Source organism: Pan paniscus, chromosome 15 (assembly GCF_029289425.2).
Source record: "Pan paniscus chromosome 15, NHGRI_mPanPan1-v2.0_pri, whole genome shotgun sequence".
In the NCBI taxonomy this organism is placed as follows: domain Eukaryota; kingdom Metazoa; phylum Chordata; class Mammalia; order Primates; family Hominidae; genus Pan; species Pan paniscus.
Genome location: NC_073264.2, coordinates 74809948 through 74826319, shown reverse-complemented (window position 1 = coordinate 74826319; position 16372 = coordinate 74809948). Strand labels below are relative to the sequence as shown.

Below are 16372 nucleotides of genomic sequence, written 5' to 3'. Positions count from 1 at the left end.
TCTAAGATTGAGGTTTTGTCTACTTTTTCTTTAGGTTCTGTCATCATTTGTTTTATACATTTTGATGCAATGTTATTAGGTGCTCATTTAGAACTAGGTTAGATACTTTATGAAGTTTCTTTTTATCTTAAATATTCTTTTTGCCTTTTATTCTCATTTTATTCTTTTTATTTTATTTTATTTTTTTGAGATAGAGTTTCGCTCTTGTCCTCCAGGCTGGAGTGCAATGGCGAGATCTCAGCTCACTGCAACCTCCTGGGTTCAAGAGATTCTCCTGCCTCAGCCTCCTTAGTAGCTGGGATTACAGGCATGCATCACGAAGCCTGGCTAATTTTCGTATTTTTAGTAGAGGCGGGGTTTCACCATGTTGGCCAGGTTAGTCTTGAACTCCTGACCTCAAGTGACCTGCCCGCCTTGGCCTCCCAAAGTGTTAGGATTGCAGAGGTGGACCACCACACCCGGCCAATTCTTACTTTACATGAGTAAAGTTATGAGATACAAGTGTGATTTTGTAACACGCATAGATGGTGTAGTGGTGAAGTCAGGGCCATCAGGGTATCCATATCTATTCCCCAAATAATGCACATTGTACCTATTAAGTAATTTCTCATCATCCACCCTTTTTGTCTTTTAAAGTCAGGTTTGTCGGATATCTTGCTTGCTTTTGGTTAGAATCTGCAGGGTGCATCTTCTCCCATCATTTACTGTTATCTTTTCTGTATCCTTCTACTTAAGGTGTATCTTTCAAGTGGCATACATTGGGATTTGTTATTATCCAGTCTTTTAGAGAATTGATACAGTTTATATCTTTCTATTTATTTAAAAATTAACATAAAGTCTGGGCACAGTGGCTCACATCTGTAATCCCAGCACTTTGGGAAGCCAAGGCAGGTGGATCACTTGAGGCCAGCAGTTCAAGACCAGCCTGACCAACATGGCGAAACCCCGTTTGTACAAAAATAGAATAAAATAAAATTAACATAAAAAGAATACGTATTTATGGCATACAACATGATGCTTTGATATAATCAAGCTAATTAACATACCCATTACCTCAAATACTTATTTTTTTGTGGTGAGAACATTTAAAATCTGCTCTTTTAGCTATTTTGAAGTGTATAATACACTGTTACTAATGATAGTCATCATGTTATACAATAGATTTCCTGAACTTATTCTTTTTTCCTAACTGAAATTATATTTCGTTTGACCAGCATCTCCCCAGTCCTCGCCCCATCCCCTAACCCTTGGTAACCACCATTCTACTTTATGTTTCTTTGAATTCACCTTAAGATTCCACTGATACAGTTTGCATTTAATGTAATTACTTAAATACTTGGGTTAAAAGTTGCCATCTACTGTTAGCTGTTTCCCATCTTGCCTTTCCCATGTTCTCCTTTGGATTGATTTGATTTGTTATCCCATTTCCCCATTTTGTTGATTTATTAGTTATATTCTTGCATACTGCTCTTTTCATGATTACCCCAGCATTCTTCTTACCCGTATTTCTTCAAGAGAACTAAGCCCTACAGAAAGGGATTTGAGCAACTATTTCCTCCATTATCTGAAGGATGGGACATAGCTAGTACCATTTAAAAATGCACAGGAGGCCAGGTGCAGTGGGTTATGCCTGCAATCACAGCACTTTGGGGGGGCCAAGGCAGGAGGATCGCTTGAGCCCAGGAGTTCGAGACCAGCCTGGGCAACACAAGGAGAGACCCCATCTCTACAAAAAAACAAAAAACAAAACAACAACAACAAAAGATTAGCTGGGTGTGGTGGTGCACACCTGTAGTCCCAGTTTCTCAGGAGGCTGAGGTGGGAGGATCGCTTGAGCCCAAGAGGCCAAGGCTGCAGGGAGCTGTGATTGTGCCACTGCACTCCAGCCTGGGTGACAAAGTGAGACCCCTTTTCAAAACAAAACAAAAACAAAAAACCCAAACCCTGTTAAATGCATAGGAAAGAATTTAACTTATTATGTATAGTGAATGCCTTATGACATCAGGACTTAGCTCTTTGGTCAAGAAGAGTTGCTAGATATTAAAACATGTATCCTGGGCCGGGGGCAGTGGCTCACGTCTGTAATCCCAGCACTTTGGGAGGCCATGGTGGGCGGATCACGAGGTCAAGAGATCGAGACCATCCTGGCCAACATGGTGAAACCCCGTCTCTACTAAAAATATAAAAATTAGCTGGGCGTGGTGGTGTGCACCTGTAATCCCAGCTACTTGGGAGGCTGAGGCAGGAGAATCGCTTGAACCCGGGAGGCAGAGGTTGCAGTGAGCCAAGATCATGCCACTGCACTCCAGCCTGGGCAACAGAGCGAGACTCCATCTCACACAAAACAAAACATGTATCCTGGCTCACGCCTGTAATCCCAGCACTTTGGAAGGCCAAGGCGGGTGGATCACAAGGCCAGGAGTTCAAGACCAGCCTGGCCAACATAGTGAAGCCCCGTCTCTACTAAAAATATAAAAATTAGCCGGGCATGATGATGTGTGCCTGTAATCCCAGCTACTCAGGAAGCTGAGGCAAGAGAATCGCTTGAACCTGGGAGGTGGAGGTTGTAGTAAGCCAAGATCGTACCACTGCACTCCAGCTTGGGCAACAGAGTGAGACTTCGTCTCAAACAAAAACAAAGAAAACATGCATCCTTGGCTTTTAGAAATCTGTTAGTACTTTTAGCTCTTCCTGGACAATGCAAAGTTCTTGTTTTTGTTTCTGGGTTTTTTGGGCAGGGGCAGGGGTTTGAGATGGAGTCTCACTCTGTTGTGCAGGCTGGAGTGCAGTGGCATGATCTCAGCTCACTGCAGCCTCCGCCTCCCAGGTTCAAGCGATTCTTCTGCCTCAGCCTCCTGAGTAGCTGGGACTACAGGTGCAGGCCACTACGCCAGCTAATTTTTTTGTATTTTTAGTAGAGATGGGGTTTTACCATGTTGGCCTGGCTGGTCTTGAATTCATGACCTCAGGTGATCCACCTGCCTTGGCCTCCCAAAGTGCTGGGATTACAGGTGTAAGCCACCTCACCCGGCCCTGAATTACTTTAATCAGAGGTTGAAATGAGATGATTTGAAGCTAGGCTTTATTCCATATAAGGACCAGCCTATTTCTGATTCACCTTTATTCTGAATGAAAGTGAGTATCAGCCCTTTTTGGAGTCCCAATCCAAAGCCTGGAGGTTTGCCAAGCTCTCCTTCCTTGGCGAGCCCTAAACTTCAGCTTTGTTTTTTATTTTATTTTTTTTTTTGAGACGGGGTTTCGCCCTTGTGGCTCAGGCTGGAGTGCAATGGCTCAATCTCAGCTCACTGCAACCTCCGCCTCCTGGGTTCAAGCAATTCTCCTGCCTCAGCCTCCTTAGTAGCTGGGATTACAGGTGCCCACCACCACGCCCAGCTAATTTTTTGTATTTTTAGTAGAGACGGGGTTTCACTATGTTGGCCAGGCTGGTCTCGAACTCCTGACCTCAGGCGATCCACCTGCCTCAGCCTCCCAAAGTGCTGGGATTATAGGCATGAGCCACTGCACCCAGCCTTTTTTTTTTTTTTTTTTTTGAGAGGGAGTCTCACTGTGTCACCCCGGCTAGAGTGCAGTGGCATGTTCTCCACTCACTGCAACCTCCGTCTTCTGGGTTCAAGGAATTCTTCTGCCTCAGCCACCTGAGTTGCTGGGATTACAGGCGCCCACCACCATGCCCAGCCAATTTTTGTATCTTTAGTAGAGATGGGGTTTTGCCATGTTGGCCAGGCTGGTCTCCAACTCCTGACTTCAGGTGATCCACCCACCTTGGCCTCCCAAAGTGCTGAGATTACAGGCGTGAGCCACCACACCTGGACAAACCTCAGTTTTTATTGTGTCAGTTCCTTAAATTTCTTAAAAGCTCTTCTCAGTTTCTCAGCCTCTCAGTTGCCTTTTCCAGTAATAGCATTCACCTCTAGGGAAAACGCAGCTTCAAATACTGGGCTCACCTCTTTAGCTTTCTTTTTTTTCACCTAGATCTTGGCTCTTTAATTCTTTGCCAACCTATTTGTCCTCTGATATCTTCAGAAATGTGTTTTGCACATCGAGTCCAGATTTTCTGGTTATTCTCAGCTGGAGAGTTGGCCTGCATGCCTCTAATAGGCAGGGGAGCGCCACAGTCTCTGCTCTCTGGGTTCCTGTTCTCTGGTTGAGGAAAAGTTTGTGGTAGAGGCTGGAGGCCTGGGCAGCTTGTTCTGAGACAGGAAGGAGCCTGAGCAGCTCCACAGCTCAATGCCTCTATTTTATAGATGAGGAGCTAGGTCCAGAAAAGACAAGAGACTGACCTAAGGTCATACAGCCAAGTAATGGTAGAGCTAGCCCTAGAATTTGGATCTCCTGAATCCCTGCCTGTGAGTACTTGTACTACACCAGGCTTTGGGGGGAGGTTTGTGTTTTGTTATTTGTTTATTTCATTCATTATTTATTATTCTTTGTACTACAGATACTTACTTTCATGCATAAAAGTAGAGAGGAGTATAATGAACGCCAGTGTTTAGCCATCACCCAGATTTCACAGTTATCAAAACATAGCCAATCTTATTTCACCTGTGCCTCTGCTTCTCCATGCCACTGGGTTATTTTGAAGCACATCCTGAAACATCGTATCATTCCATCCGTGTATACTTCAGTTTGTATCTGAAATACATAAGGACTCTTTCTTCTCCAACATTATCTCAATAGCATTACCACACCTAAAAAATGAACATGACTATTTTTGTCAAATATTCAGAATAGTTTAAATCCCTTATTATAAAATTACAAATCATTACAGCTAGCTGATTTTTTGTTAGATTTCTTGTCAAGAAAGTTTGGGGGGCCTTTGGCTCCTGCATTTTTTTTTTTTCTGTGCAATCATATTGTTTTCCTAAGGGAAGAAGAATGAACAGTTTCATTTCATCCCAATTTGTAGAAGGGAAAAGAGGGCACAGATGGGTGAAGGACATGGCCAGAGCCTCAGAGGGAGTCAGGGCCCTCTGCTGGAAGGTGTTTATGGGAGCCAGAACCTTGGCATGGAGACAGCTCATTATTTTAAGGCCCACTCTGTCAACATGGCCAACCTTACCTGTTATACTGAGTACGCAGAGGGATAAACTGGGTGCTGCTCACCCTGTAGGGCTCCATTCTCTGCCTTTGAGATTATAGGAATCGAGCAAGGGAAGGCCTCTGTTCTCTTATAGTCCTGCTTTCTATTCTAGATAGAGGCCCATGAGGCATACCTAGCAGGGAGAAGTAGGAGGGCTAACCTTTGGCAGTGTGCATGGGCTAGACTTTCCTAGTAGGATTAATACTATGAGAACAAAAGTTCTGCAAGGACAAGGACTGTCCATTCCATTTTTTTTTCTTTTTCCTTTTTGTTTTTTGAGACGGAATCCAGTTCTGTTGCCCAGGCTAGAGTGCAGTGGCACGACCTTGGCTCACTGCAACCTCCACCTCCCGGGTTCAAGTGATTCTCATGCCTCAGCCTCCTGAGTAGCTGAAATTACAGGCACCCGCCACCATGCCCGGCTAATTTTTGTGTTTTAGTAGAGGCAGGGTTTTGCCATGTTGGCCAGGCTGGTCTCGAACTCCTGACCTCAAGTGATCCCCCCCCCCCCAACCTCGACCTCCCAAAGTGCTGAGATTACCACGCCCGGCCTTGTCCATTCCATTTTGTAGTCCCATGCCCAGCTCAAGTCTTAGCACGCAGTAGGAGCTTTCATCTAACGCAGAGCCTGGAGTTTAAGTAGTGATAACAGCCAATATTTACTGAGGTACCAGGTAATGTTCTCGGTGATTTCCTTGTATTAATTCATGCAGTCCTCATGGTTACCCCATGAAGTAGGCACTTACTAGGTAGGCACCATGTTATGAAGATGCACAGAAAGATTGAGTAATTTTCAGTGGCAATAAAGGTGGTAGGTCCCAACCCAAGAAGTCCAGCTCCAGAGCCTGGGCCCTGAACTACTGTACTCTCCTGCCCTGTCACACACTTTACAGCAGAGGTGGGGAACTGTGGTCTGGGGGCCAGATCCAGAGCTAAGAATGTGTTACAATTTTATACGGTTAGTTTTAAAAAGAAAAAGGGAAAGAAGAGGAATATGTAACAGAGATCACATGTGGCCCACAAAGCCTAAAATATTTACTCTCTGGCCCCTTACAGAAAAAGTTTGCTGACCTCTGCCCTAGAGGAGATGATAAGAAGGGCTTTTGGACCTGCTCCTTTTTTCAGGCTTGCCTTGGTGGGTGTGGTGGGCAGACTAAGTTCCAAAGGTGAGACTGGCAAGCTGTGGTTAAGACTTTACTTTCTCTGGGACACGGAGGGGCTGAGCCATCCTTGTTTTCTTTCCTTCTCCAGGCAGAGGACATGAATGTCAAGTTGGAGGGGGAGCCTTCCGTGCGGAAACCAAAGCAGCGGCCCAGGCCCGAGCCCCTCATCATCCCCACCAAGGCGGGCACTTTCATCGCCCCTCCCGTCTACTCCAACATCACCCCATACCAGAGCCACCTGCGCTCTCCTGTGCGCCTAGCTGACCACCCCTCTGAGCGGAGCTTTGAGCTGCCTCCCTACACGCCGCCCCCCATCCTCAGCCCTGTGCGGGAAGGCTCTGGCCTCTACTTCAATGCCATCATATCAACCAGCACCATCCCTGCCCCTCCTCCCATCACGCCTAAGAGTGCCCATCGCACGCTGCTCCGGACTAGTGAGTGACCTCCCTCCGCGACCCTGGCAGGAGCGGGGCTGGGGCACTGGGCAGGGAGGCATCTCAGCCTGTGGGGCTGCTGGGGATTGGGCTGGAACACTCTGGGAGAAGGAGCTCTGCTCTGTCTTCTCTGAGATTGAGAAGGAGGTTGTCCTGGTTCAACAAGGAGGGGTGGGGGGCCCGCCCAGCTGCTTGGATTCAAATCTCAATTCTACCATTTACTATTACATCCACTTTTGCAAGTCACTTCAACTCCCTGGGCCTCAGTTTTTTCAGTATTAAGATGGGGATATTAGTATTACTTGGTTGATGATGAAATTGCCAATATTCAACTATTTTTGGATTCACAAATAGTAGTTTCCTTTGGTTCAACCTAATAGCCACTTCCTAGGCTCAGGTGCATTAGCACACATAAAGCTGGAACATCATGCCCAGGCCATCCTGTTTGCTTATAGTCCTTTGTGGCAGATCTAGTCTCTGGGGCTCTCGAACAGTCTTTTTGGCCAAAAGCAGACATTCTGGAAATATTGGGCTGGCTTGGGGTGATGTACTGCTGAAAAATGTTGCCCACTCCATAAAGAGATCCATTTCCTCTGCAAAATGGGATAATCCAATCCCTTAGGGTGGTAGAGAGGATTAAGTGGAAGTAGCTAGCTCATAGATGCCTTTGGCCAATTAACCTTTGACTGTGACCTCATCCATGGTGTAGCTCTCTGGTGCCCCCTGGTGTCTGTGGATGCAAAATGTTTGCCCTAGGCTGGCCAGCCTTCTGTACTGCTTCCTGGGGAGGCTTCTCCCTGGCTAGGCTGTGTAGGAAGAGGAAGTCATTGTAGAGATCAGACTGGCAGCCAGCGAGAGGTCAGTCTGTCCACGAGTATCTACCGAACACTCGGGCGTAAGGCCTTGTACTGGGTCCTGTGAGGACTCCAAGAATGTACAGGACACCATGGTCTGTTCTATAGAGAATGCAAGGTCATTAGGGAGTTGACATGAAAGCCTTGGAGTTGAAAAAACAGAGGTTCCCGGTAGTGTGGGATCTGCAGCCAGTGAGCGAAGCGCCAGCAGCTAGCCTGGGATGGTGAGGACTGTATTCAAGAGGGGTGGGGCCAGAGCTGAGCCGCAGCGATGGAGGAGGGTGGGGGCAGGGAGGACACACCAGGCGGAGGAAATGACTGGTGCAAAGGCCTGTAGATGGGACCGTGCAGGGAGAGTGAGGGGTTGGGAGGTAAGCAGTCAGCTAGGATGCAGGTCCAGGCACATGGGGGTGGGAGGTACAAATGGAAGCGGAACCGCCTTGAACCCTGAGGGGAGGGTTGCAGGTTTTATCTCACATTGCAGGAGGGAGTCAGTAAAGAGCAAAGATTTTTTTTTTTTTTTTTTAAGCAAAGGAGTGTTTTGATCATGTGGGGCCTTAAGAAGACCAACTTGGGCCTGGGCACGGTGACTCACACCTGTAATTCCAGCTACTTGGGAGGCTGAGGGAGGAGAATTACTTGAACTTGGAGATTCAACTCCTTGAGCCGAGATCGCACCACTGCATTCCAGCCTGGGCAGAGACAGAGTGAGACTTTGTCTCAAAAAACAACAACAACAACAAAAACAAAAAAAAAAACTAGCTTGGGAGAAACTGAGGCAGAAAATCCAAAGAGGAAGTGAGACGATAACTATAAAACAGCGATCCCCTTCACCACCTCCCTAGTGTGCTCAAAGTTTCAGTCTCTTTACTAGAAAACCACAGCTTTATGTTGGAGTTAGTGTTGGAGCTTCTGGGGGCAAGGATATGGCTTTGGTAGTAGAAGCAGTAATAATAATCTTTATCGAGTGCCAGGCTCTGTGCATTATTTTATCCAGTTCTCACATTAACCGTAGGAGACAGGTAGTGATAGCCCTTTTTGGTGAGTGTGAAAACTGAGGCACCCAAATATTTAGTGAAGGGCCTGCGTTTTCGTAGGTGACAGGCTGCAGAGCCAGGACTCAGGTGCCTGTGTTCCCTGCATGAGCTCTGTGTGTCACCACTGTGACTCTTGCACATACAGGGCAGCCACTAGGATTGGGGGTGCTTTGCTGAAAGGGGGGTGCTATTTATCAACCTGCTCTTTGTCCCATAGACAGTGCTGAAGTAACCCCGCCTGTCCTCTCTGTGATGGGGGAGGCCACCCCAGTGAGCATCGAGCCGTAAGTGCAGCCCTGCCCCTGGCCAAGGGGTGTGGGTGGCCACACTGGTGCAGTGTGTGCAGGTGGGCCCTGGGAGCAACAGGAGGGTTCCGTGGGGCCTGCAGAGGGCTGAGAGGGCCTCCTTGAGCTTCTGTATTTGGCCCTGGGCTTTGCTGTCCCCGCCCTGCCTCTGTGTGGAAGTTGCAGGGAAGGGCAAGGACCGGCTCAGCTTGAACTTATCTCTAGGAGAGTTGAAAGGGGGATCCAGAGGCTCTTTCCCATCTGTAAACCTGCAGCTGCTTCTCCCCTCTCCAGCCTCTGGACCTTGCCTTTCTGGTGGTGCCAGGTCAGGCTGTCCTCCCAAGCCCCTAGAAGCCAGACTCCCTACACCTAGCTGAGGCCTTGCTCTGCCGGCTCCCCCTCATCTTCTTCCCACCCTGAGGGATCATCAAGTTCTCCGTCCCCGCAAGGTGAGGCGTCACTTCCTGCCCTTTTCACTCCTCTAGACGGATCAACGTGGGCTCCCGGTTCCAGGCAGAAATCCCCTTGATGAGGGACCGTGCCCTGGCAGCTGCAGATCCCCACAAGGCTGACTTGGTGTGGCAGCCATGGGAGGACCTAGAGAGCAGCCGGGAGAAGCAGAGGCAAGGTGAGGAGGGGCCTGGGGGCAGCAAGTGAGGGCAGGCACATGGGTGGGCCAGGCCTCACCCTGCCCAGCCCCGCCCTGAACGTGGTTTCCTCCCCTCCCTCCTCACGCTCCTGTGGATCCAGTGGAAGACCTGCTGACAGCCGCATGCTCCAGCATTTTCCCTGGTGCTGGCACCAACCAGGAGCTGGCCCTGCACTGTCTGCACGAATCCAGAGGAGACATCCTGGTGAGAAGGCAACCCCAGCAGAGGGAGGGCCCCTCAGTGGGGGCTGGCTTGGATCCATGTCTGCTGCTCAGGACCTACGGCTGCTGGCATGCACATTTGAGGCCAGTAGGAGGGTCTGACTAAGGAAGGGGCTGTAGGGGCTTGACCCAAGGGAGCCCTAGTTTCAGACCCCGGGTTTTGCTGTGCAGTGTCCTCCTGTCCATTCCCATCCCTGACTCTGGGTCAGTGGACTCAGACTGGATGGTTGCTGAGAGCCTTCTCCAGCAGTGCTGCCTCCCTTGGGGCCATGGACTCTCTTAAGAGGACCTGAGGCCTGTTTTCTGGGCAGCCCCACCCCCTGTGATCTCACCACCCCAGTGGACCCCTTATCTCTCAGCAGTTAAGGGGGCAAGAGTAAGTGTCCACCCTACTCGGGATTTTATCAGGGCCTAGAATGCTCCGTCCACCACCGACACCCCTGTCAGTGCCCTGACCCTTCCCTCACTTCCCCTCCAGGAAACGCTGAATAAGCTGCTACTGAAGAAGCCCCTGCGGCCCCACAACCATCCGCTGGCAACTTATCACTACACAGGTGGGCCTGGCTGCGGTGGGCATGGTGCCTGGAGCCTCAAGAGGTCTCCAGCATCCATGGGGCCCTGCTCAGTGCTGAGTCACAGCCCTGGGTGGGGGCAGGAAGAGGAGGGTAGATAGGCCAAGAGTCAGAGTGAGGGAACTGCCACCAAAGCTGGGGTAGCTCTCCAGGGGTTTCCTGTGCCCTGGAGGGGAGGGGAGAAGGGAGTGGGCAGGTGGGAGACCATCCAGGCAAAAAAGCCCAGGCCACAAGGACAGGAACCCATGGAGAGCCATCCAGATTGGCATCAGGTACCTGGAACTTAGCCCCAGGAGTGCATGTCCTGTTCTGGTCACTTTAAGAAGGACATGGACCGAGTCACATAATCCTAGCAGCCAATGTTTTCCATGCATGTTAGTGCTACGTTTCATCTGCACCAGGCAGAGCACCAAGGGTTTCACATGCATTATCTTATTTAATCCTCACCACAGCTGGTGAGCTAGGCGATATTAGTTTCCATTTCACAAGCAAGGGAGCGAGGCTGTGAGGCACATGGAAGTGGGACGAGGAGCCGGCTCTGATGCCTGCAGAGACCATGGGCGGATGGCCTCACACTTTTTTGCTTGTCAAAATTGCCCTGCAGTGGCCAGGGCCCTGCCCACCTCACTCCCTGGCTGCCTCTTTGCCCCATAGGCTCTGACCAGTGGAAGATGGCCGAGAGGAAGCTGTTCAACAAAGGCATTGCCATCTACAAGAAGGATTTCTTCCTGGTGCAGAAGCTGGTGAGCTGGGCTCTGTTTCAGGGCAAATGAGGGCCAGGAGCTGCCTGTGTGACTTTGGGGCTCCCTCTGCCAGTGACCAATCCCTCTTAAAAAGCAGTCAGGTCAATGCTACTGAGTAGCCTCAGAGAGAATTTCCTAAACAATACAAGAAAGAGAAAGATTAGGTCTCTTTTCCCTTTTGGTTCTAAGCATCCTTTCCTCACTTCAGGGTAGGGTGGCCAAGCTCTGGGGTCTCAATCCAGAAGGAGGCCTAAGTGGGCATCAGACTTAAAATAGGCAGGAGGAAGATGCGGAGGAGGGTGGCAAGTAGAGGTGAGCCATTCCCCAGAGGAAGATGCAGGGGGAGGGCACCCTGGGGTGAGGGCCACTGAGAGCCAGCAAGTGCCTGCGGAGCTGACCTGGGGGCCTCTGCCCACTTCCTTTGACCCAGAGTTGCCTTGCAGTAACTCAGCTGTTCAAGCCCACATTCCCTAGATTTATCTTGTCCTCTCTCCATATTCTTCTGGAAAAGCAGATGCTTTGCTAATCCAAGGAATTGCATCTTTCCAGCCCTGTCTCACAAAATCTGGGCTGTGGGGAGAGAATTGTGTGGACTGCCAAGGGAAAAGAGTTTTTAAAAAGAGCATGCCCTTTCCTCTTGGGATTGTAGATTGTATTGGGAACAGCCCTGGGGACTAGACAAAGTGCTGATGATGAATTCCCCTACAAGGGCCCTGTTGTGAGGAGTCCTTTGCTGTGTTTTAGTAACACTCTATTCCCTGATTGGGCAATACTGACGGGAAGTACACGCCCGTGAAATTCACGGAGGCGCCCTTAATGCCTAATGAAATGAGCAGACCTTTAGTCAGTCAAACAAAGGGTCAGAGAGAATTGACAGTAAATGTGTAAATGGCCTAATTAATACATGTGTGACTTGGCCATTTCTGTGAGATGAAACATGTCTGTTTCCTCCTCAGACACAAAGGGCCCACACTGACCCCTGGCCTCTCTGGACAGGAGCTCCCAGCCCAGCGGTGGCTGAGCAATGTGCAAGCCTGTGTGGTGGTGTCAGAGGAAACAGCCTCTGGGTGTGGGAAAGTTGCCCAAAAACTAAACCCAGTGGCCAAATAGATTTATGCAATGGGAGAGCTAGAATTTCAGAGCTTGAGAGGCAGGTCCCTGGAGATCATCTAGTCTTACTTAACCCCATTTTCTATTTACACATGAAAAAACTGAAATTAGAAAAGTGAGTGACTTGCCTAAGCTCGAATAGCTGTGTGGTAGCAGAGTCAGGAGGAAGACTTAGGCCTTTCGCTTCCTCCTCAGGTTTTCCAGGGCTTTCTTGTGAGTTTCCCTTGAGTTCCTCCCCCGACAGGGGACACTGTGACATTTCTGTATGCTCACTTGTCAGCCACTGCTCCCTGGAGAGAAATGAAATTGTTTGCCTGGATTAAAGAAAAGCGTCTGTGTTGCCAGGTCAGGGCTGGCTTTGGATGTAGATGGGGCCCAGACCTTTTCCCTCAACTTTTCAGTTTGAAAAATTTCAAACTTAGAGGAAAATGGAAAGAACAGTAGAATGAACACCCATCCACCCCGGACTTAGATTTAGCAATCGTTAACATTGGCTATATTTGCTTTCTCTTTCTCTATGTCTAAACATAGACACACACATATACAGCTCTCTCTTGTTCTCTGATTCAGCTAATCATTAAAAGTAAGTTACAGTCATCCTGTCACATGACTAAAACCTTTCAGCACGTATCTCCTAAAAACCAAGATATTCTACAAAACCACAGTACCATTAGCACGCCCACGAAATTTAACCTGATAAAATAATTCAGGCCAGGCGAGGTAGCTCACGCCTGTGATTCCAGCACTTTGGGAGGCAGAGGCAGACGATCACTCCTGAGGCCAGGAGTTTGAGACCAGGCTGGCCAACATGGCAAAACCCCATGTCTACTAAAAATATTTTAAAAAAACTAGCTGGTTGTGGTGGCACACACCTGTAATCCCAGCTACTCAGGAAGCTGAGGCACGAGAATTATTTGAACCTGGGAGGCGGAGGTTGCAGTGAGCCAAAATCGCGTCACTGCACTCCAGCCTGAGTGACAGAGCGAGACTCTGTCTCCAAAAAAAAGAAAAAAAAATACAGTAATGCCCTCTGATATGCAATCCATATTGCCATCTCCCGAGTGGTTCCGACATTGTCCTTTATAGCTTTTTTTATTTATTTACTTATTTTAAATAGTGCTGAAGCATTGATTAATTGATCAGTGGTTTGTTGCAGAGCAGGCATTGGAAAAATGCTTGTATTGCCTGGGTTGGCTGGGTTTCATTTTGGCTTGAAGTTAAGGGAAAGATGCAGGGACGAGAAAGGCTGGATTCTCCACAGGCAGATGAGCCAAACCAGAGGGTTCTGACCTCAGTTTTGACTTCAAACCAGATCCAGACCAAGACCGTGGCCCAGTGCGTGGAGTTCTACTACACCTACAAGAAGCAGGTGAAAATCGGCCGCAATGGGACTCTAACCTTTGGGGATGTGGATACGAGCGATGAGAAGTCGGCCCAGGAAGAGGTTGAAGTGGATATTAAGGTGACTCCTTTTCCAACCTCAGCTGCATAGAGCCTGGGCTGGGTCTGGGACCAGGCCTGAGCTGGGAGCCCGAGCCCGAGCTCTCCAGGAGCCTGCAGAGGGCAGGTTGAGGAAGACAGTGTCCCTGACAGCCGCAAGAAGCCCTGGACCGCTGGGTTCTCCTCTCTATACTGCTGGTGTCATAGTAATAATACATTGTGTTGATACACAGGGTAATTTTCCCACAAGATTCACACCAGCATCATCTTCCTATCTCCGCTTAGCAGACCTCTAACACTGTTTCTCAAACCTCAGTCATTCTTGTATCACCTTTTTGATTTCTGCCATATCTGCATCCTACCATGTGTCGCCATTAGAATTTTTGTCATATTCATATACTACTTGTGCCATTACTTAATATTTTCCTTTAAGTCAACTCATTTTTTACTCAGAAGGGAACTTTAATATCACAGTGATAAATAGAAAACCAAGGTTGTGTGCTATAAATAGAAGGTACTGGTAAAAATATATGTGAAAACTAGTATTACTGAATTCTAGCTAGATGCTGTGTTACCTGCCAAGGCTGAGACTGAGGGCTGACCTTGCTTTGTTAAAGAGATTATCAAGTCTAGAGAAGTATAAAAGACACATTAGCAGCAACCAGAGACTGAGTCCTTGGCATAATCAGGATTGAAAGAGAATTAAAAGGGAAGGTTACTTAATCCTATGTCCATGTATCCACCTAGCATCATTTTTGGGATTGCAAATCCATGCTTGGTGACATGCTACGGTAAGACAGGGAGTGGTTTGCTGCCCATTTTGCAGGCAGGAAGGTAGTAGAGCTACAGAAAGCATTACAAAGATAGTTTGGAATTGGAACTCAAGGCTTCTGCCTGGCTCACCACATCATTGCCGAGGATGCCTCCTGGTCATCTGTCCAGGAGGATGGGTGGCAATGGGGAGCGACTGGTATGTACCCTCCCTGCCCCTCGCTCTCTCTCAGGTGCTCCCAGGACTTGAGACTCTTCTGTCCCCATGGCTACTATGCCATGGGGACAGAGTCCAGAGTCCTAGTACAGAAGACTATGCTGGGCCAGCCAGGCGAGCAGGACTAGCTGGGGCTGGTGAACCCCCCGGCCGGGTCAGAATCTGTGCTACAGCAGTGAGACAGAGCTCTAGGCTCACTGCCCTTGTTCTTGTTCCCCATAGACTTCCCAAAAGTTCCCAAGGGTGCCTCTTCCCAGAAGAGAGTCCCCAAGTGAAGAGAGGCTGGAGCCCAAGAGGGAGGTGAAGGAGCCCAGGAAGGAGGGGGAGGAGGAGGTGCCAGAGATCCAAGAGAAGGAGGAGCAGGAAGAGGGGCGAGAGCGCAGCAGGCGGGCAGCAGCAGTCAAAGCCACGCAGACACTACAGGCCAATGAGTCGGTGAGTGTGACCACCATGAGCTGAGCCCAGGGCAAGCAGGGTGGAGCTGGGCCTGGGGGCGTGGGAGGGAGGGTAGAGCAGGACTGTGATCCTCATTATAATCATAATAGCAGGAAATGTGTGAAGTACTTTGTGCTGTTAACTCATTTAATCCTCACTACCCTATGTGGTTAGGTATTACTGTTATTCCCATTTTATAGATGGGGAAATTGTGGCCCAAGGTAACACAGCTAGTAGGCAGCCTGAATCCAGAGTCTGCGATTAATTTTTATACTCTACTGCTTCTGTATCTGAGATTCAGAGGGAAAAAGGTTTTGTGAAAACCCAGTAGGTATGTGGGTCACTGAGGGAGCATTGGTGGTTTGCAGACAGGGCTCCCCTAAGAGAGCCAGAGTCCCTGACAAGAATGAGACTGAGCTGAGGCCATGGGAATGACAATCATAGGCCCTCAGGCATGATCTCTGCAAAGTGCTTTCATTTCCATTATCTCATTAGTTCCTCACACTGCAGAGTTAACCTCTACTCTGCAGATGGGGGAAAGCAGTTCAGAGATGCTAAGTGACTTGCCCCAGGTCCTTGGACTCCTAGTGCAGTGCTCTGTCCACCATATCGCAGGCCAAGAAGCAAGACTACTGGCTATAGTTGCTCCTTGCCAGGGAGAGTTCTCCCAGAAAGGGGTAAGGAGGGGAAGGGGTTTATTGGGGAGCTGCTGCTTTTTTAGAGTCTTTTTTTTTAGAAATGTATGTAGTAGGCCGGGCGCAGTGGCTCACACCTGTAATCCCAGCACTTTGGGAGGCCAAGGTGAGTGGATCACCTGAGGTCAGGAGTCGAGCCCAGCCTGGCCAACAAGGTGAAACCTCATCTCTATTAAAAATACAAAAACTAGCTGGGCATGGTGGTGCGCGCCTGTAATCCCAGCTACTCCAGAGGCTGAGGCAGGAGAATCGCTTGAACCCAGGAGGCGGAGGAGGCGGAGGTTGCAGTGAGCCAAGATCGTGCCACTGCACTCCAGCCTGGGTGACATAGCAAGACTCCATCTCAAAAAAAAAAAAAAAAAAAAAAATGGAATGTGTGCAGTACACTCATGCTTACAGAGCTCCCATAAACTGTAAACACACGGCTGTGTGCCCACTTCTGAGCCTCGACCACCTGCACCAAGAGCTGTGCTCTGTGTAGCGCTCTACAGAGTTCTGTTGACTTTTGTGAACTTTCCCATGAGGGTGCCACTTCTGATGGCCACCCGGGGCTTCCCCAGCCGAGGTCACCTCTGCTCCCTCTGCTCTGCACTCTGACCCCTGCCCTTGCCCTGTTTGGTGTCCCTGCAGTGCGCTGTCCTGAAG

General features: G+C 49.1%; 1 protein-coding gene across 6 annotated transcripts in view; it reads left to right on the top strand.

The window, feature by feature from the left end:
* Positions 1-16372, top strand: part of MIDEAS (mitotic deacetylase associated SANT domain protein) — a 75642-nt gene that overhangs the window by 54447 nt on the left and 4823 nt on the right. For all 6 annotated transcript variants that reach the window (XM_014347602.4, XM_034937788.3, XM_034937789.3 and 3 more), the window contains 8 exons: positions 6353-6698; positions 8807-8873; positions 9359-9501; positions 9624-9727; positions 10223-10298; positions 10971-11059; positions 13482-13631; positions 14820-15032. In XM_014347602.4, coding sequence (XP_014203088.1) covers positions 6353-6698; positions 8807-8873; positions 9359-9501; positions 9624-9727; positions 10223-10298; positions 10971-11059; positions 13482-13631; positions 14820-15032 — 1188 coding nt within the window. The remainder of the gene's footprint in view (positions 1-6352; positions 6699-8806; positions 8874-9358; positions 9502-9623; positions 9728-10222; positions 10299-10970; positions 11060-13481; positions 13632-14819; positions 15033-16372) is intronic.